Consider the following 20,961-nt stretch of genomic DNA (forward strand, 5'->3'; position numbering starts at 1 on the left):
CGTCAAGCTGAATCCAGATAACTACATGAAGTGTCACACTTGCAGTCAACAAACAAATCTATATACCGAAGCAGTTGCGTCCATCTCCTCTGTATCCGGTGGCACACTGGCACTGGTACTGAGTCCCCTCACCCGGTAGGCACTGGGCACTTGTGTCGCATTCATGAGTTCCCTTATAACAGGGATTGACCGGTGTAGGTTCCACTGTCAAGACAAATTACATACCTTATTAAGTAATAAGACAAAAGGAAGAGAAAGCAAACTAGTCTCTAAAGTTTTCTACCTAAATATATACTAAAAGGCATTAAAACACAACCAATATGTATTGGAACCGAAAGCATTTGCTGCATTTTAACGCCTCTCAGCATATACATATTTTAACATTAACATGGTTTTATACCACAGCAACACACCACAGAGGTTCCTTAACTTCTGACACTATCCTCACACAGCAACGTGACAAAAGACACATCTCTAAAGGATACCAGGATGGGAACCATTTGTTCTGGGACTAATTCAGACACACTGAGGTCAGCGCTCCTTAAACAAAGAAGGACAAGGCATCTTTAATTTTCTCAGTGATGACAGGACCTGGGTTTCACGTGTCTCTGGCTGAAGACCTCCGTTGTCGAAAGACTCCTCTGACTCATTGGGTCTTTTGTCTGAGTTATGACTGGTTGAGAGTGGGCTAAGGTATCTGTGTAAACAGTTTTCTTTTTCCCCCAAAAGTGACATATCTAAAGAGTTTTACTCCAATAAGCATTGGGGAAAAAAAGAAAGAGGGTGCAAACTGGATTAGAAACTACGGCCTTTAGTTATTAAGCAGAAAATAAAATGTTCAAGCATTGGGTTAAATTGTTTACGCACAGGTTCAAATTTTAGTGAACCAAAGGGAGTTTCTGCAAGGAATGATGTCTCAAGTGGTCTGTCATTTTGCATCCTGGGGTCAAAGCACTTAACCTCCATGTAAACAGAGTTGAAGTGGCTTTAAAATTCAAGACCTCACACCACAGTATAGGAGAGCCTTGATACTGCCTGGGGTTGCATCACCCCAGTGGGAAGATACTAACAGATAAAACATAATTACTCCTGACAGAAGACTCCCCAGCTTTAGCTCTTATTGGGAAGGGGTCAAGAATGGAAGAATGGAATAGCTGTACTTCCAACAAATGCTCCCTGGGGCTTCAGAGCTTTATCAAAAGGCTTCTTCTCCTTTAATGAACACAAGGGTCCACACCCCCCATCACCCCCCCTCCCAACTCAGACGCCTCTATCGCACACATTAAACAGTTTGACTTCCTAGCCTAAGGCCATGAACCAATTTACCCAATTATCAAAAGCAGGAGAACTTTTGTTTGAAGTGCAAGAGACAAGTCCCTTTAAAGTGACTTTGTGCTTGTGTGAGTGGTTTTGAGAGAGGCAGGGGGGAGGGGGCTGTGGGAAGATGTACTAAGAAGATGAAAAAGGAAGGCAAAACAGTGTGTTGTAAAGCAGGGAGGGAGCGCTCCCTTTACTTTACATTCAGGACAATTAGACAAGCAGGGGGGCCAACGAGTCAGCAAACAGCTCAGGAGAGGTCAGGAGGTGGAAACACAGAGCTTTGTTCACAGCTCCACAGAACAATGTGCCACACAGTGTAGGAGGACCCAACAAGCTTTAAACACCCATTTGCTGCTAAAATATTGAGTGCTAGACCTTCACACCTTGAAAAAAACATGGCTCATGAAAAAGGGGCTTAATTTCCTTTTCACAATTGCGCAGGAACACACCAGGACAATATTGTCTTGAACAGCACAAGACATTCTTGAGTACAAGGCCTTCTTTTGACCTTCCTTTAAAAAACATCCTTTTTCTCAAAAAACATCATTGTCCCCTAAGCACTTGGACACATTTAAGGACAAAGAAGATCCAACAATCACACAATTAACACTTCTACGTAGTCAAGAAAAAAAAATATGTCTACATAATCTAGACAACATTAACCACAAGAATTATAGTTTTAAGCCTTTACTAAACTACAGAAATTAGTCAAAAATATTTATAATATAATAACTCAACTCACTTCACTGTGTATGTAATTTCACTAATGTATTTGTGGCTAATCACATTGTTCAAAGTACTCAGTATATAAATACATTAGTGAAATTAATGATCACATTGTCCCATCTGAAAAATACAACTGTATCCTTACATTAAATGTAGTTTCAGGAATACCTGACATTTAAAACATTGCAAAACAGGGTACCTGTTATTTTAGTCACTTAACCAAAATCTTTTCCCGGTAAAGCCCATCACTGATCAATAATATCCTAACAGAAATAACTTGCTTTCTACATCTCACATCATCAGATTAGATAGAAATATGAGCTGTCTGGTACAGTATGTCAAAAATGAGTCTTCTTATTTACTAGCTTTTTAAACTACACTACTATAAAATGAATACCTCTCATTTTTTCTGGCAAAAGACCCTGTCACCTCCATAAGAAAGACCATACAGGAGAAATGTATGCTTTGACTGGGGCTGAATGTTTGAAGTTTGAAAGTTTGCTTAAAAAGATCTCATATTGAATAAGATGGATAACCAAGAGCTCTGCCAGTTTCATAAAAAGCAAGTAAAAGAATGTCTATATTTTTCTCTCCAAGAAAATCGACTCTAATTCTAAAAAGTTACTAAAATAGACAAGTTAAACTTGTGGCACTTAGAGACACAAAAATTACCATGTCATCAAAAAGGCCAATGGAACATAATAGCACTCTGCAGAAAGATTAAACCAGTGTCAAATTGTATTAAATAGCCTTCTAGACATAAAAGGAAGCCCTCTAATTAAAAGGGGAGACTTCATACATGCACCCCTCAAACTGATTTGGATAAAACCCATTAATCACATTAAGGGGGGAAAAAGACTTCAGCTGGAACTGAGCTGATCGCAACACGATGCCAAATATGCCATGGAAGTGAAGTTTACCTCTATAAAGAAGGAAGTGTATGCGTGTGTAGGGGCTGTATAGTGCAGCAGGCAAAATAGCGTATACACTGTCTATCCCCATACTCCGCAGCCCAGCTGGTGAGGAGCAGCCCTGGCTGTGTGCAGCTGGCATCTGCAACACATTTAAAGAGTGAAGCCCATGTCGGGGTATAGGCTAGGCTGCCAGCAGCTTTGTTACATTCCCATGACATCACTGGGCAGCTATTCTACCGCCTTCCTAGTAAATCTGTCATCTATGTGATATTGTTTCAGAGTGGTGAGCACAATAACCCCTTCCTACTCCAGTGACCTTACTGCTGCAAAAGTATTCAGGTCAATGGTTCTTTGGGATTAAGTGGCAATGTTGCCTAATTTTATTTGTACGCACATTCTACACTTTTTTAACACAACAGATACCTTCCTGCTTGTGCCTGCAACTTAAAATAGACATATCTCACTTGCTGTTAGTTCTCTCAGTTCGGTGAGTGGTGACGCTAATGGGGACTTCCAATAGGTCTCCAACAGGCTCCATTGTCAGTGAGATGTCCCCCATTCAGATCAGGAGGAAGCTGTGCTAAAAGTTTACTCTTAAAGGTACATCAATTCCCTCTACTGAATTTTAGTCATTTAACTGATGATTGCTAACACAGAATGTAGAAGTGAATTTAATTTTGTGTGTGTGGTAAGTTCATATTTAGTGATATTTATCCACTTACAACTGCCTTGATGTGTTTTTGAATTCAGACCAGAGCCCTTACAAGCCTCGTCTCATTTAATGTTCTTAATCATTTAGAAACTCTCATGAATGTTTCACAGGGAGTTTTAAAGCGTTTACAGAGGACTCCTAATGCAGTTTACTCCTGTAGCTTCTATAGGAGTCAAGAGGCTTCAATATTAAAATCCCAGTTAGGAGTATTAAACAAGGCAAAAAACAAAGTGCTGCCCTTGACACATTTCCATCCACGTGAATGAGATTGTATTCCTTGGTATTTCAGGCTTTCAACACATTAATAAGGCAACAATTCCAGACATGAAGCAAGGGGGGAGCTGGCTGAGACAAGCTGCCAATTGATGTTGGTAAGGGCCCTCTTTCTTGTGCTATTCATTAGGGACATGGAACACATCCCCCTTTGGGCTTACTGCCTAGTGCTTTCATACAAATCAAGTTGCCAATATTACAAATACAAGATTTATATTATAGTAATTAAACATACTGACAAGCTCTTAAAGAGACCTTCAAGGAGTAATAGCAAAAATTGTTACTGCGCTTTCACAATGAAGTTAAATTTGGATATTTAAAAGCATACATTTACCAAAATCAAAAACCTAACCTTCAGAATATACCTGGAAGAGCCTGATTTTGGGAGAGCAGGTAATGTGTGGGTAAGGTTGTTTGTTGTATGAATATAAGTTAAAAGAAAGGCTTGTTACACTCATTGTCTGTCATCCTGTAGAGATTAAATCCTAGAAAGATTCAATGCCAAAGCTGTCACAGATATGCACAGCTCTATGCCTCTTGCAATACAGTGCTACTTTTCACAACCAGGTTGCAGACATACATAGTAACTCATCAATAAAGAATAATCATGCATTAATAGACACAACAAAAATAAACGTTTCCACACAGACTGCTTCGTGATCCCACTGTTACAGAACAAGAGGTTGGGCTGTAACAAACTGTTGCAGACTCACTCAAGGAGCTCAAAATGATATATGAACTGGGTTGGAACAAAGAAACGTTATTCACAGACTGAAAAGTAGAAAAGAAAAACAACATTTTGACCTGACTTCCTCAGGTGTAGGCTCAACAGCTAAAACGTGGTGTTTTTTCTACTTTTCTTACTTGGTCGCTTGCAGCCAACACTCGCTGATGCAAACTTCTTTAAACTGGGATGTTAAACCAAGGCCACAAACTCTGCTCTGTAGCTGATGCCACATCATCTATAATTGCTACCATATCTCAGTAATCACTGGCTCTCCTATTTACGAACACAGCTCTAGGCTGCACACTGCTGATCAGCACTGACACACTGGGTGGGGACCCTCACGGGGACAGCCTACCTCCGAAGGGCCCGATCTGGCTTGTGACGGCGAATCTGAGGGTGTGCTCCTCCTTGGTGTACATGATGAAGACGCGCTCCACCGAGAGCTGCCTCATCGCCGGGCCACCCTGAGGGCCGTGTCGGCAGTCCCGGTAAGTCACGTTCTGACGCAGCTGGTAGGAGAACGTCTCAGACCCCTGCTCCAAGGACATCACCTTGTACTGATGCACAGAGGAGGATGTCACCACTGGGCAGAGAACAGAGACAGGGGAAACAATTACCAAGCGCTCACGGCCTCATCTGCCACACACGAAGTGCAGGGAATGGCTCTGGAGTGTCTGATTCCAGTCGCTAGCCTTACGATTCCTTCAGGCGCCCAGAAGTTACTGTAAGTCATATAATCGGGTTAAGCTGCAAGACATCCTCATGCAAGCAAGAATATTTTCCTACATAAACAACTCAGTGCAAACATTACGAATGTGAAATTGTACCTAAGAATATAAAAGCTGAAACATATGGAGGTAGGTGGTTCTATAATAATGCGGTTTAGAACTTCCTGGTTACCAAGGATTATTATATGTGCGTTTTTTAAAGTTATATTAAAAATTACAGTTCTTAATCATTAGAAAGCTGGGACAAAATAAATACCAAAGGCCTTGAAGATTACTGATGATCTGAAGATTTTATCCGTCTAATTCTTATGCTCTCCTGTTGCCCAACTGTGGACACCATAGTGCACTTCAAGAGTTAAATGTGATCATATTTCCTGGTGCTATCTGCCCGGACATGCAATTAAACCTGCTTTAAAGCACATCAACATCTGATCTTTTCCTCTAAAATGAAAAACAATACCCGAGCAGACACAGTAACAGACACTAAAGATTTATTTTGAGTTTATCCCTGTAGCTAAATCACTGATTCTCATCTCTAAATGATAAAAGAAAAATTTAGTTTTTTTAGAGATAAGCGCCAGATGAGATATACATCTGTGTAAACAGGACACATTCTGTGCAAGGCTACACTGATTAAAGTAAGACAATCCCTTACATAAAGTGCAGGTAGTTCTAGTAATCTGCATTTCTAAATGTACAATTCTTGACACATACCATAGTATTCTACAGGGTGTACTTTTGTTCATACATTGGCTTGGTCCTCCATACCTTTTACTATGGGGTTATTTAAGAAACGGCCTCAAAGTGCATTCCTCAGAGCCCTGACAAGTCACAATAAGCACAATAAGTACAATTCAGCAATAAGGCTTGTAACTGGAGCTCCTTTCAGTACACACTTCAGAAAACATTTCTCCATGATTACCTGGTCTTCTTTACATAAAGGACCCATGTCTCAATGATACTTCTTAATATGCAGTTCTCTACTTCGATTATCACCTCATATTGCAGTAACTTGCTACATCCCAGTACTACTGTTTATAATCCCATGACCCATTTAAACTAGATTTTTGGTTGTAACTCTTTTCATTTTGTGAAGATGTTGTCAGTAATATTCCACCGTGACAGATATTTCTAAATTCAGGACACAATCCTTAGCTCTTGACCAGGTTGTTACTGAAAAGGACAATTGGCTCTGAAACTTTCCTAGCAAATGAAAGTTATAAAACATCACTTCATTATGAAGTGTTCTCATGAATTACGTTCATGGTATTTAAATGCCCGTGACAGTGGTACATGTGAACATCATCCACACAATACTGTACCTGATGGGTGGTAGTGGTAAGTCTCCTTGAAAGGTTCAATCTGTACAGTAGCACCAGGAGGGACAAAGGGTATTTCCCCATTGATACGAGTGTCCACAGTGAGGTAGTTATGGGAGTCCAGCCCCTGGGCCGTCTGGACAATACTGAGACGCTGATTGCCAGGGTAGAAAGTCACTTCAGCATAGCGTGTAAACTCAGCTCCTGTGGGAAAGGGCACACAGCAGTTCTATCATGTGATAAATTCTGGCAGATTCACCTGCACAATTTCTCTAAAGGGGATTTTGTCCATAGAGGTACTGTTTAAAAGCAGACCTCTTGCTGCTAATTAACAGACATGACAGCTTTGACTGGCTGTTTTTTCAACAGGATGCAAGGTCAGGCTGGGGGCTTGGAAATCTCAAGAGGCTGCCACTGATGAGGCCAGCAGCAGGCGAGACAGCCTGCTCAGCTCCTCTCTGCTCACTGTCACAGCAGTGCTATACTGCAGAGAGTCCTCTGGGAAGCAAAGACACACCAAAGCTTTTCAAATAACTTGTTAAAGTGAGCTCACCTGATGCCTGTTATAATGATAGTTTTGTCTAAGAATAAAAAAAATATGAAAAGTTGATGACTATGTAAAATGTAGATAATTACAGTAGATGATACTCTTCATACATTCTCAGAAAGCTTCCTGGTGAGGCACGAGTCTGTAGTCTATCCCAGAAGCTACTGTAGATGTGATACCAGCTTGGATCACATTCCAACACAGGGCACAATTCAGATTAATTAAGCCAGGGTTTCTTTGGAATTGGGGAGAAAACCGACAGACCCAATGAAATTAAGATAACAGCATCATTACAGAAAAGAGATATCACGGTCAGCCTTTCCTCAGGTCCCACGCTTATACCTGTGACACTGAAGCCATTTTCACTGCCCTGCAGCTCCAGGGCAAAGAGCCAGCCAAAAAGCCCCCCGATGGTCGAGAGAGGCATCAGTGCCCAGCCAGCAGGCTCTGGGATCTGGCTGATGGCAGTGTAGGCACGCCCGTCACTCACAACCACATAGGCATGCAAATCCACGCTGCTCAGATCCACTGGAGTGGCACCAACTGACACCTGGCCACTCACCCTGCCATTCACACGTTGAGGGGCTCCTGCAGGACACAGAACAACACCCATAGTTAAAACAATCGGGCAGACAAAAGAAACGCAGGGCCTGAGAGTTCTTGGCTTTCAAAGCTCAACTACCGTTTCACCGTTGGCTGCTCAGTTTTTGAACATTATCATCACCATGTCAGCCATTTTAGCAAATGTTAACAGGCTGGAAGGCAGAAGTGGGGTATACAGAAGTACAGACTCAGAAAGTGCAAAGTGGTGCTACAGTCATTAACAAGCATAGGATTTTTTCTTGCCACAACAAACAAAGCTAACAAAAAATATGAGAACTAGAAATGCAAATTCATAATTCATCTTTTTCAAATCTGCAGTCCTTTCCAATAGCAAATGTATTGTCTTCAAAAGAGCTGTTTGTTTTTTTTTTTACTTATTCATGTCCTGTATTCTCCCTGAAATGATAAGATAAGCTCCCGGGTTGCTGTAATTCAAAATTTTGACAAACGTTTTTCCTTTGGAATGACTGAAATTATAATAATGACATGGCTTACATCTGAGAAGAACCTTGTGCGTTAACATGAAAAAAAACAGTTGTTCAACGTCAACAAGGGCAAATTTACCACAAACCTTACATTTTTGTTAAGTATATAGCTCTACCACATAAGACACGAATGCCAAGACATGTTCCTGGTGTTGTTTATGTGAGGAAGAGTTAAAAGACAGAAGGAAGATGTTAGGATATTAGTTCAGTCTGTGAACAAGGAAATGTGTGCCACATGAAGCAGTCCTCAAGAATCCAGTGCAGTGTCAGTATGAAAGGCTTGTTTTAAAAAAGCATCACAACGTCAAAAGTGTTGATTTGGCAGGAAATAACTGTAGACCATCAACACGATGACGTTCTTCATTGCCTGCCAGGCTGGAATGAAGCCTGAGTGTGCTCAATTTGCAGCAGCTCATCTGTCTGAGCGCTGACTTAAGACTGAAAGATATTAAAAAATGTAAAGCTGTCCAGACTGCAATGAAATTCTGCTGCGAACAGTATTTTTAAAAAATATAGTGGGTTAACATGAATAAAGAAAGTAGGACTTACGGAGATAGGGGACAGAAGATATGGGGTTCAATAAGATTTTTTTTCCTTTTTATTTTAAAATAATATTACTTTATATATTTATAAATGAAATGTTCTTATTGAAGAATATTCTCTTTCGTGTCATTCCAACACCATCTACTATCTAGCTTATAACCTATTCCACACAGAAGTGTCGGCTATGATCTTTGGAAGTCTTCTCCTAAAATAAATGTGTTTTACTGAAGGCTTACTCTATAGAAAAGAGCAATACACGTCTAAGAAACAGAATACAGCAAATAAATGCATAGCACTATGAAACTTGTTTTAATAAAGCACAATTTTACCAAGCAAATAGGCAAAAAAAACAATCCTTAGAATGTTCATTATAGGTTTGTTTACAATATTGTGCTTGAAATAATGAAACTAGTAGAAAATGTGAGGACTAAACTGCAGTAGTAGTTTCAAGGTCTTAGGAAGCAACATTGATTTCAATTTCTAAGTCAATGTCTAAGAATTTTCATTCAACAGGAAAACACACATTTCTAATCCAAAAGGAACATTGAGTCATTAAAATCCAGACTCATGACTCATTATGCAGATTCATATTCATCTTAGGTACAGATGCTTTGGCCACAAAACTTTCTTATGGTATTGCCAGTACTTACCATTGGGCAAACAGTGTCTTCCATTTCCATAGTAACCAGACTGACAGTGGCAGCAGAATCCCGATGAGTAATCAGTGCAATATCCATACTGGGAGCAATGCTGCTGAAATTTAGAACAGGTTTCCTTGTTTTCAGTGCTGTACTCAATTACTGCAGAGAGAGGGTAGAAAGAGCACGGTATTACAGAAAAGGCAAACCGTGTGTCAAACTAATGACAATGCAGTTTACAGGGCTATTTATAGCCTTTTTAGAATACAGGCCATGACATGATAACAGAAAATAAACAAACTTAACTAGATATTTTTTACAATTTCTGAAACTGTACATCCTAGGACAAATAAGTCGCAGCACAACTGTCATCATGGTTTTTTGCAAAATATTTGAATTTTTGTGCAGAGTTCTACATAATAAGTACATAGAAAAGTTTATAAACGAGAAGAGTCGATTCAGTCAATCTAGTTTCTTTGGTTGAAGCAACTGATCGATCCAAGAATCTCATTTAACTGTTTCTTGAAAAAAGCTACGATACAAACTTTGATAAGAAATGACGTTATTGTTTTTCAGTAATGAAATGTTTTGGTTTGTTTTTAAGTCACTCCGTGTTGTGTGTAAGTTACATGAAAAATTGACAGACCTTAATTCTTAATATTGGATCTTTCTGGAAGCCTCTTTAATATTTATTATCTAAATTACATACACATAAATTTTTAAAAAAGCTTGAAACCACTTTACATGTAACCTGTGTGACACTAGACCTAGGCTCCTCTGGAAGCTGATACAGGTTCTAGACTATATAGCAGAGAAGCATGTGTGTTCAGTATTATGAGGGGTCCTTGTTATGAGTCGCCCTACTATGCTTTCTCCCCCCTCAAAGGTTGTTGGGGACGTACATAAAATTCCCCTCATTTTAGTATATCATTTTTGATTTGGTGACTTTCATTTTTTTTAAGTCTAGTATCCTGCATTTTGCACAGGTGGTGGTGAGAACATGAGCAAGGATGACTTGTAATCATATTTTATCTTTGAATCTGCGGAACAATGGGCTACAGGCACAGTGCAAATAATAGTGCAAGGGTTGAATGTAGGCGGTATAGTACTATTGATAATCCTACAATATTAAGCCATATCTCAAGATAATATCATATAAACAAGTGTTTGGTTAAGATAAGTTTGTTTAAAATATTGGCTTGAAATGTTGGTACATTAAAGAGATTGGGAAGTCAAGACAAAAGTGAGTGATAAGAGTAAAAATGGTTTAGAAATGTGCGTACATGTACAGTAATGCACTCTACTGTATTTTGGTAGCTACGTGTGAAACACACACCTAGTCTGTCTCATGGTTCCTAACCCCACTCTATTCTGATGATTCCTATTGGAAAAGGGCCCTTACATTAAGTCGCATATTTAAGTTTCTACTTTCTAGTCCCTAGCCCTGATATACGATACATCAGGGACCACCTGCACTCAGGGCATTAGTGTCTGGACTCTTATCACACACTAGCTGTGAATAGTGGGATCCTACCACTCAGATATTAGATCCAAAAGGGACTATTAAGAGTTAATTTTATTAAGATTTTTGAGCTACTAAGTCCGACTTGTTTTATTATTTACTAACATTAATATTTTTTTCTAACTGCATGCACTTTGCTTCTTCTGTCTGTTCCTCATTCCATTCCTGATTGCTCCCGAAAGTGTCCACTTGACAATACATTGAATTTGCGCAAATAGAAGACTTTTGCCCAGAAAGCAAAATGATTTCTATTAGCGAGACAGATATAATCATATTTCCAGATTGGTAATACTGCCCCGCTACAATATATCCCCGTAGACAGTGGACAATGCAGTCATCATCAGGATTCAAATACAGTATATTGCTCTGTAGCCATTGGAATACAGATTTTCAAATTTCATTACAAAAGGCATGTCAATTATTTGAAAATTCTTGAATTTAACTATGAGGCCAAATATGAAAAAATGGCATTCCTCTAGATATCTGTTTTGTCTTGGCACTGTGACTCCATGTCTGGATATTACATTTCCTGATGACTATAAGCATTTCCCTGTGTGTGCCTCCACTCTGTTTACAATCATTTTAAACTTCCTGGCTGCCCATGTTTTCTCCCCTCTACAGTAAAGCAGACCAAAGACCAACATAAAACACAGACTCCTTCTTTCAAACAATCAACATAAAAAACTCCAGACATATTCATTAGAGTAACACTGTGTAGGCATTGGGAACAGTGCAATGTTTCCCACTTCACAGCGAGACAGACCTTGGTCTGCGAAGTTAGACATTTTATTAGCCACTTCCGAGGACAGGGCTGCTTGAGTAATTAAACAGGGGATTAAGTATCTCATCCTTGTCTAAATTTAGAATGCACCCCCTTATCATTGGGTTTCTGCTCAAAAATTCTAAAAATATGCATTTTAGTTTGTGATTCACAAACAACAATTTTAAATTTGGATAAAAAAAAGAATCTAAATTAATATTTATGCAAGACAGACTTTGCCAAGAACAGTGTTATTTAGGATCTGTAAAAGGAGACATTTGCTGTATTAAAATCTCAGCCTGTGATTCCCAGGCTTTTTATTTATAAATTTAGAGCACCCAACATTGATCTTTTAATAACCTCCCAATTTGGAATTGCTAGTTGTAAATCAATCCAGCTTTATCTCTATGGCCTATGTACATGCTTTATACTGAATGGTGTACCGTCAGGGCCATGTACAGTACCATTCAAAAGTCCCGCTGTGCCCAGAGAAGAAATACCATCAACAAGAGGAGGAATGCAACTATTGCTGAACAAATCAACAAGCTCACAAGCTCTCAACGAGATACAGATTACCCCCTGCTCAACTGAAACCATCTCAGGCAAGAGAGTGCAGAATCGGTTCAAGGAATCCCAGTCACACTCAGAAGTTACCAGAGGTCCTGGGGAGCCACAGAAGAGGACCCAACAGCACCGTAAAAATGTCAAAGGAAAGGCCTTACCCCCACTGTCAAAGTTCACAACTTCATCCACACTGACGACGTGTCCGCCTGGGTTGTGAGGGGGTGTGCTCTCCAGGATGGGGACCACTTCGCCAATGGGATAGACTGACAGCAAGTCCAGCTCAGCAGGGGCAGGCTGGGAGGTGGACGGCTCAGGCGCCTTGCCGTCTTCAGAAGGAAGATTTCTGAGCTGGGGATTTGCCCTGGGACGGGAAGCTCTAGACAGGGAAGCTTGGGTGGCAGGGACTTCCATCCGAGGGGGCTCCGTTTGAAGGTCGGTGTTGGAGGCCTCTGGATATAGACGGTCGAGCTCTGAGTCAGGCCCGTTTTCGGCCACGGAATAAGGGGGCGGCTGCACAGAAGCAGGGCCCAGCTCTTGGGTCCCGGGATAGGAGGGAAGAAGGACTGTCGGCTTTTTTGAAGCCAGGTCAGGAAGGTCTGTGGTTGGATACTCAAGGTCTGTTTCACCTTCATAGTCCTCCTCGGGGTAATCCTCTTCAGGATAGTCTGGCTCAGGCTGCAGGGGACCATTGGAGGCACTCTCCAGAGCTGGGGCCACGGGGCCATGCTCGGCATGAACTCCCCCAGCCACTGCAGGCACAACATTGGGCAGAGTGAAACTGCTCCCCATGTGGAAGAGCCAAAGCCCTGGAACACCTGAGTTTCCCACCCTGCAGAATCGGAAAGTAACAGCATTGAGATCATGTCTGTGGGCAAGCAGTACCACCAAGAACACGTCTGCTGTGAACAATAAAAGTAATATGACACTAGCGTTCATCAACGAAGAAGTGTAGAAATTAAACCACAGAGTAAAAGCCCACAACTGTCCAAACAGCACAAAAGAAAATTCAATCGACAGTATTTTTTTACTACAGCTTTACTATTCGGATTCTATGGGGAAGTTAGGGTGCAAGACAGTCAAATCTGCAGGTCAGTCAAGGTTTAAATGCATTATCACATAATCAATATTACTAACCTTTCACACAATTATACATAAGCCCAAATGTATGCAAGTAAAAAATTCTTATTAAAGTAAATTCACACTAATAGCTTTATTATTATTATTTCAGTACTGTAAAAAATACAAAAGTACCCTATTACTTATTATTATTATGTATTATGTATTATTATTACAGCATACTCTACGGTACTCTAAAAATTAAAGTGTAATTCAAGCGCGCTGAAAAATACTGACAGCAACAGAAGATGCAACTTGAAATTAAGGGTAGAACTGGACATTTTCCAAATATTTTGTATTTCCCAGGTGGTAAAAAGGATTTTATATTGGCTTATGGAGAAAATGCCAGTCAGCAGCAATTCCAGCAACTAAAGGCCAGAATTTAGAAGAAAGATTGTCCTGTACTTAATTTATCATTTTAATTCTTTCCACAAACTAAAAGCTTCAAAAAAGAGCCTCAACTCAAAACAATTCTGCTTTTGATGAAAACGTGGCCTTTGAAAATTTGCGTCTATCTTTGCCAATATGCTTCTGCTGGTTCCAAAACCGTTTACTTACTGATAAAGGTCCTTGACAGTCTGTTCTGTGCTGGTGACACTGTAGTAAGGCCCCTCCGTGCGTGAGAATATCAGGTAGGTAATTTCTCCCCTGCTGAAGCCCACACGGGCAGGCAGCTCCAGATGGACATTGTAAGACTCTTTGGGACGGGTGCCAAAGAACTGGAGCCCATCCTCAGGGTAGAGGAACAGTGCATACGTGTTGGTCTCATCATATGCAAGCACTGCCTGGAAAGTGTTCACCTAAGCATGGGAAACCACACGTCAACATACACTGTACAGTAAGTTACACTTGAAGCCATGCTAACTATGGTAGCCATGATAACAGAGAGAACTATTTTGAAGCTGAATGGTCCTGAAGTATTGGAAGTAGATGTTGTACGGTTCATAGTCAAGCAGTAGACTCTCAAAATAATACCAGAATAATGAAAATTCAAGCCCTAAAGATCACAATAGTAACCACTCATCGATTTGTAAGTAAATAGGAGCACGCGCCTCAGATTATGACTATTCATCAGAGAAAAACCAGAAATTAATCAAAATGCAGATTATCTTCGCAGGTAATAAGAAATCATCTTAACAGCATTTCTTAGGAATCTGCTGAATGGTAACAGATGTAAGTTTATGCAACTAAAATAATTTGATCTCAATATTCTACAAAATGTAAAGGAGCACTGCAGATGAAGTTTATGCAGTTACTTAGAAGTAAGAGAAACAGTAACACAGAGTCTCCTGTTAACTGCATTCTAGATGACAGCATTTCAGCATGTACACAGAGTTCCCTCACTGCAGACTGTGTCCCCCACCTACAGGTTATCAAACTTCATTTAAACAGAAAAGGTACTGGGATTATTCAGAACCTAACCTGGATAGTGAATATTTTCTGAAGTGATATGTTTTGTTTTTCATTTTTACTAGTCTGGTGTGTAGGTCTAACAGTTGAAACTTTGTTGTTGATGGATTTTTATCTTCTTTTATCTGAGGTTAACAGAAGGGTCACCATAGCCACTCAAACAGGCGGCCTTCATTGACATTTTGACCAAGTTTAGGGAGAATGACTTTTGCAATAGTTGATTTGACATCGGATGCTTGTGCAAATGGCTCTCTTTTCCTCAAAGAGAGACTCAATTTGTGTTGCCTCTCCTCCAGTGGAAACCCCTCCATATTGTTGTCCCCCAGCGGGAGAGCAGCATCTGGCCAGGACTGGATAGAAAACCGCACGTCAAATTCCACAGATCTGAACCCCGAGCTCTCATCAGAAAACCACACTGCCTCCAAGCAATGTTCAAGCACGTCTATAAACAAGATTGCTTAAAGATGTTATTCTAAACAATTAGGCACCCACACGTGGCTGAGAACAGATGGCTCTGGCTGAGGTTGACAGTTTTTGCAAGTTGTCTGATGGCATGGCGTACCTCTGAAACCGGGAGCACAGCAGGTTGAAGGCTAGCTTTGGAAAAAATGCAAAAACAAACCTGCTGGTTTAATCTTAAAGAGTTTGTATAATTGCCAACTCCCTCTAATATCTCTACCTTGAAGCAGTGGGAAGGTGGGTGGTTGGGGAAGTTATGTTATCTGCAGCAGGAAGTGATGAAGAAGTTATGAAACTATGCAACAGAGATAGTAGAGAAAAATCTGCTATCAAATCTCTTGATGCCACAAGATGGGCACTGAGTAATGCAAAACATTAACACAGTAATAAACCTGAACAAGACTGAAACAGATACGGACTCAATAACAGAATATTGCCTGAAGGAGGAATAGCTGTAGATACTTTATATCCATAAAGCAAACTCATTACTGTCTTCCAGTTTGAATACAGATGGCTCATTTCATAGAAATGAAAAAAAAAAACTTTAAAAAAAGGTTAAAAATGAGAAGGCTTCACGTATTTAATTTGTTTGGTTATTAATGTGAGTGCCGTCAGTGTTTCCTTAATGGCCTATGAATTTTAATCTCGTTTCATTATGTTTGATTTTTAGAATATCATCAGGCCATGGAGATTTACAGTATATTACATTCACCTATTGACTCCTAACACTCATGCCTATTCTATGTTGAAAATATTTAATTCAGGTACATTCCTTAGAATGAGGCCTGCTGCTAGTTACTTCCTTACTATGTTTCTCTGTGTTTTTGAATTGTGCAGCATTAGAAATACATACAGTATTAGTGAAAATACATAGCATATTATCTTATATTACTAATACCTTGCATGTGAACAATTGGTAATTGTCAGTCTACCTCATCAAGTCCTCTACTTTTCTGTCAATCTTAATGCACTGCTATTAATACTGAAAATACAGAGACGTGCTCATATTAAATTGGTCTCATACAATCGAACATGAAAACTTTCTCCAACACAGCCATCTTATCCCTCAGCTGAACAGAAAATAATAATTTAATCTGTTCGTTCAAAGCAGGCTCAAGTAGGGACCTGTGTGAGTGTGAAAACTGCAAAAGAACAAGTAGAGTTTATTTGTACACCAAAAAGTAGAAAGAAATTTTGGCTGTGGGGTCAGGTGTGAGCCTTTGTCTTTTTTATTCAACCAGCGTATGATGACCATCCCTAAAATCAATTTTTAAGACTGTACAGAAAAGCTGTAACAACTTGTGTTGATTAAAAGTCTTACTCATAAAACACTTTTACACACAAACGTTTTTTCTCTTTTATGTATTTGTGTATTCATTCACCATTCCTCACATACTAAGTCTGCTCTAATCATTTTCTTGTGATGCCCCACAATTCAGGAAGTTTAAGTTATAAGTTCTTTACCTGAAAGAAGTGCTAAATTGATCCAATTAAAGTTTAATTTAACCAATTTATCCTTTCACCATGGCACTGGGCTCTTGACAATTTAATGACATAGAAAACCTGCGTGATTTCAGATCTTCCTAACCAGACTTGGGAACACCTGTGTCATCTCAACAGCTGCAATAAGTATTTAATGTGGGGTTACAGATGTTTCACATGGATAAATCTCAGACATTTAAAACAAGAGAAGTGCTTACTTACTGTGTAAACACTGTGTTTATCCTTCTGCATTTTAGCATTTTTTCCAATAAATCTGAGATTTTCAGTTATTGGACATACTTTTACTCATAAGATATGACTTGTGTGCCCTAATTTGTTGAAATGTCTTTAATGTTTGAAGGTCTCAAAGAATCAGATTAAGAACAGAACTCAATTTTTGCTATGGGCACCAGGCTGCAGCTGTACACTAGGTTTCTATGTAGAACACAGAACTTTCTTTCAGCACTATTTTCCCCAAAGACTTGATGCTTAAATAATGCAATATTATACTACAGCAGTACTGCTCAAAAATGTATATAGCATAAACATGAATTTTGGCATTTCCATGCTAAAAACAATTCTATAGGATGTGAATTCTATAAATTGAAATGCAGATATTTTTTAATCACATGTATGCACAATACAGAATGTACACAAGACACCAATTAGAAGGAGTGAATTGATGATTCACTAGCGAAGTTCTACTTACATGATGGCTATTCAGATTGTTTTAAATCTGTTTGTGAGCAAGAGAGAAGCTTTTTTAATGTGGCTGACTGATGCATCCTAATGCGTCCTTTAAGCAAACTACTGCTGTCTCCTCTCTCTCTCAGCAATACACCTGACCCTTGTTGTTTTAACAAGCAGTATGGTATCTGGCCGCTGTATTTGTGGAGCAAATATTTATTCTAAGCCTAAAAGAGTAACTTGATGAACATGGCGACCATACCCTGTTGGAAGGCTCAGAGTTACGGGTCAGCTCCTCGTAAAGGCCTACGTTCTCCCAGGTGGCGATAACGGCGTGGGTGGGTGTGAAGTTGCTGTCTGGAAACCCTCTCTTGACCTCCTCTCCAGCCCGCAGTAAGACGCTGGGGGACTCGTCCAGTCGGTAAAAGACTGTGCCTTTCCCCTTGCTGGTGTCGATATCAGCCAGGAAGGGTGCAATGACTGGGAAGTCCGTGGGAAAGCCGTCGTCCACATACTGTGTCTCCCGGGGAAGATCCTGAGCTGAGATGATTCCATTGGTGGCCACCTGAAAAGGAGATCAAATGCCAGCCAAACAAGATGTTAATTTTGACAAACAAAGTACCTATCTGAACACATTTGTTCTGCGTTTTGATAAGCTTTTTGTGTTTTTGAGGAAAATCGCATAGGGGAGGTCTGTTGACCTAGTTAACCTATTGTTAACTAATGTAACTAATCTAGTGTTTGTTCATTTGTTTCCTGATCCATACTGTATGATTCAGATAGTATTGGTTTTCCTAGAAGATTTTACCTCTTAGTCTTGGTATATTCCCCCTTATTCCAGTTAAGGAATCTGAAACTTCAGCTGCTCAGTGACTTGCTCACTGTTGTTAACTAATTAGTTCTCACAGCTTGATAGTTTAAACAAACTGTGAGATTTTTTTCCAGTTTAGGATGAGGTTACAAACGTAAGAAAAACAACTGGAAGATGACAGAATTAAGTACTTCACTGCCATTTAGGGAGTCTAATTGTAACTATTCAGTTGGACATTTGGCATAGCTCCAATCCCTTAACTCATGAGAATTGTGTCTAATGCACATGAATAATTATTTTAACATGCAATATATTGTGCAAGGAAAGAGAAATGGTTGGCAAAGTCTGTTCATAGCAGTACTTAAATGTAAATGAGCCTCTTTGCTTCTCTTCTGAACAGAACTAAACATTTACATATTGAAAATGATTAATTTCTGATACAAAAGTGAATATACAGTAAATTTAAGTTTTGTTGTATCATGTAGTAGTAGCAGAATAGTTTCACACAGGTACATTTCGCTTTATTGTAAATGAGATAATGAATATCGTTGCCGTCTTGGTTGAACAGCCTCTTAAAGAATCATACATGAAATCATTATTTTCAGTTCACATTATTTGCTTCAAAACCAGCTTTGCAACTTACAGCATAGAAAATCTATGCATACCCAAACAACAAACATTAAACATTACTGCACCAGTTAAAAAAAAGAAAACCAGCACTGTGTTTTATACATACTTTAGATTCTGATAAAGCTTGCTTACTAAAGGAAAATTGTGTATTTTATTAATGTTATTCGTTGCAATTGACATTTTTCCAGTGATTTGCAAATACCGACCCTTATCATAAAGTCCTTAATTCAAACTTTACTCCCGATGCTGGAATAGTGGAAAATGAATGAATAACTGTACCGACTTACATAGAGTTCGCTGAACTGTGCCTCGTAAAAAAACATGGGCTTCTTCAGTCTGAGTACTTCGGATGTTTCATCGTCCCCCTCTTGAAGAATCAAATCGCCACTTTGTGTCCCATAGGGAAAAAGGTCTGTCCTTTGAATCGCAGATGCAATATACACAGTCCACGACAGCTTTAAGAAGAAAACTGTCAAAACTTTGTCCCACATTTTAATTTCGAGATTAAAACAAAAAATGTTGCATTGATCTGGATAAAATTCACTGAATGAAAGAGATGGGGGCGTTAAAAATGCCACCGGGGAGTGAAGACAAACAGTTGCAGTGATTTTCCTTAATTTCTATAGCCAAATGCAGGAATTTCAGACCAGATCAACTTCTACCTCTGACCCAAACTTAACTAGAAAGTAAATGGGAGGGTTTAAAAAGAGCAAAGAGAGATCTCATTGGCTGTGCTCTTTTTAACTGACAAGACACTGGGCACCATCTGTTTTCCATTAAAAACTTTTTTTTTAGAAGTCAAACCCACAAAAGAGTTTCTCATAGCCTTCTCGCCCTGCCTTTTAACAGGAATGATTCCATTAGTATACAGCCTGTATGACTGCTTATACTTTTTAAATAATTCTTAAGTTTACCCCGCCCAGCAGTTTACAGATGGCTGTGAGGTTTGTGGATTTTCCTAAATTATAGTTAAATTCACCCAAACTGCGTTTCGTGTGGATTAACACGTACACGCAGATTCTGGTATTCCGTTCAATTATACTTCTGTGTTAACCTGATATGACCCTTAAAGAGGTTTTATATTTATAGGCTACAAAAGGGTCAAGAGCTTATGATTAGGTAGATCAGGGGAAAAGAAAGCGTGGACTCTTAATATTTACTGCTACAGGCACAAAACACTGTCAAATACCACATCGTTTTCTCAAGAAAATAAGTGAAACATGCGACTGAGTAGCCCGTTTCACAAAACCTGATATTCCACAAAGAAAAAAAATGCAAAAGAAGTGAAGGTTTCGGCGTTTAAACACGCTAATAACATTTAAAAATGTGGTTTCCTTGCATCTGGCCAAATTTGAAAATGTTCTACCATTGGAGTCGGGCATGCAAGACTTTCTTAGCCATAAAAGGCGTTATATGACTCGTCTGTGTTTTAGTATTGACCATTTTTTGTTTTCTTTTTCTCTCATTCCAAAACGATTGCACCCTACCTTTTAGGGGGGTGGGGGTTAGGGAATTGCGAAGTGACAAAAAAAACAGCCCCCTAAGGATGTGTCCGAGCATGAGGGAGATGTCCTGCCGGTTGGTCTCCGGCTCCATCTGCACTGTCAGCCCCCCAACACGTGGCCTATAATGACTGGCGTCGCTCTTTCTTCAGTGCCGCGTAGCGCTCATGTATTTGGATTTACTCATAAGTCACGGACGCTTTCGGTTTTAAAATCAACACAGCGTTATAATCGATTAGAATCAAGTTACTTCCATTCGAAGAAAATGATTAAGCCAGACGCCGCTAATTTCCAGTCCCAGATGGACATTATGCCTAAACCAGGGAAAAGTAAATATGAAAATTATCAAAATATTAGAGTTTAGTTCATAGGCATATTTAGCAATATCAATGTTTTGTACGTGCAGTTAGCGGGAACCACGGCTAATTGGTAAAATGGCTTTGAAATATTTCTATACACGACTGTAGCTATATGCAAAAATTG

General features: G+C 39.5%; 1 protein-coding gene across 1 annotated transcript in view; it reads right to left on the reverse strand.

Annotated features, from left to right (window-relative positions):
* nid2a (nidogen 2a (osteonidogen)) overlaps window positions 1-20,283 on the reverse strand; it is a 34,087-nt gene extending 13,804 nt beyond the window's left edge. The window contains exons 1-9 of the mRNA XM_015350874.2: window positions 19,264-20,283; window positions 17,798-18,100; window positions 14,056-14,297; window positions 12,540-13,210; window positions 9,548-9,697; window positions 7,609-7,854; window positions 6,723-6,923; window positions 5,028-5,255; window positions 67-204 (exon numbers count right to left, since the gene is read on the reverse strand). Of these exons, the coding sequence (XP_015206360.2) occupies window positions 67-204; window positions 5,028-5,255; window positions 6,723-6,923; window positions 7,609-7,854; window positions 9,548-9,697; window positions 12,540-13,210; window positions 14,056-14,297; window positions 17,798-18,100; window positions 19,264-19,467 (2,383 nt within the window). The 5' untranslated portion in view covers window positions 19,468-20,283. The remainder of the gene's footprint in view (window positions 1-66; window positions 205-5,027; window positions 5,256-6,722; window positions 6,924-7,608; window positions 7,855-9,547; window positions 9,698-12,539; window positions 13,211-14,055; window positions 14,298-17,797; window positions 18,101-19,263) is intronic.
* Window positions 20,284-20,961: the final 678 nt, after the last annotated feature.

This window comes from Lepisosteus oculatus, chromosome 8 (assembly GCF_040954835.1).
Source record: "Lepisosteus oculatus isolate fLepOcu1 chromosome 8, fLepOcu1.hap2, whole genome shotgun sequence".
Taxonomy (NCBI): domain Eukaryota; kingdom Metazoa; phylum Chordata; class Actinopteri; order Semionotiformes; family Lepisosteidae; genus Lepisosteus; species Lepisosteus oculatus.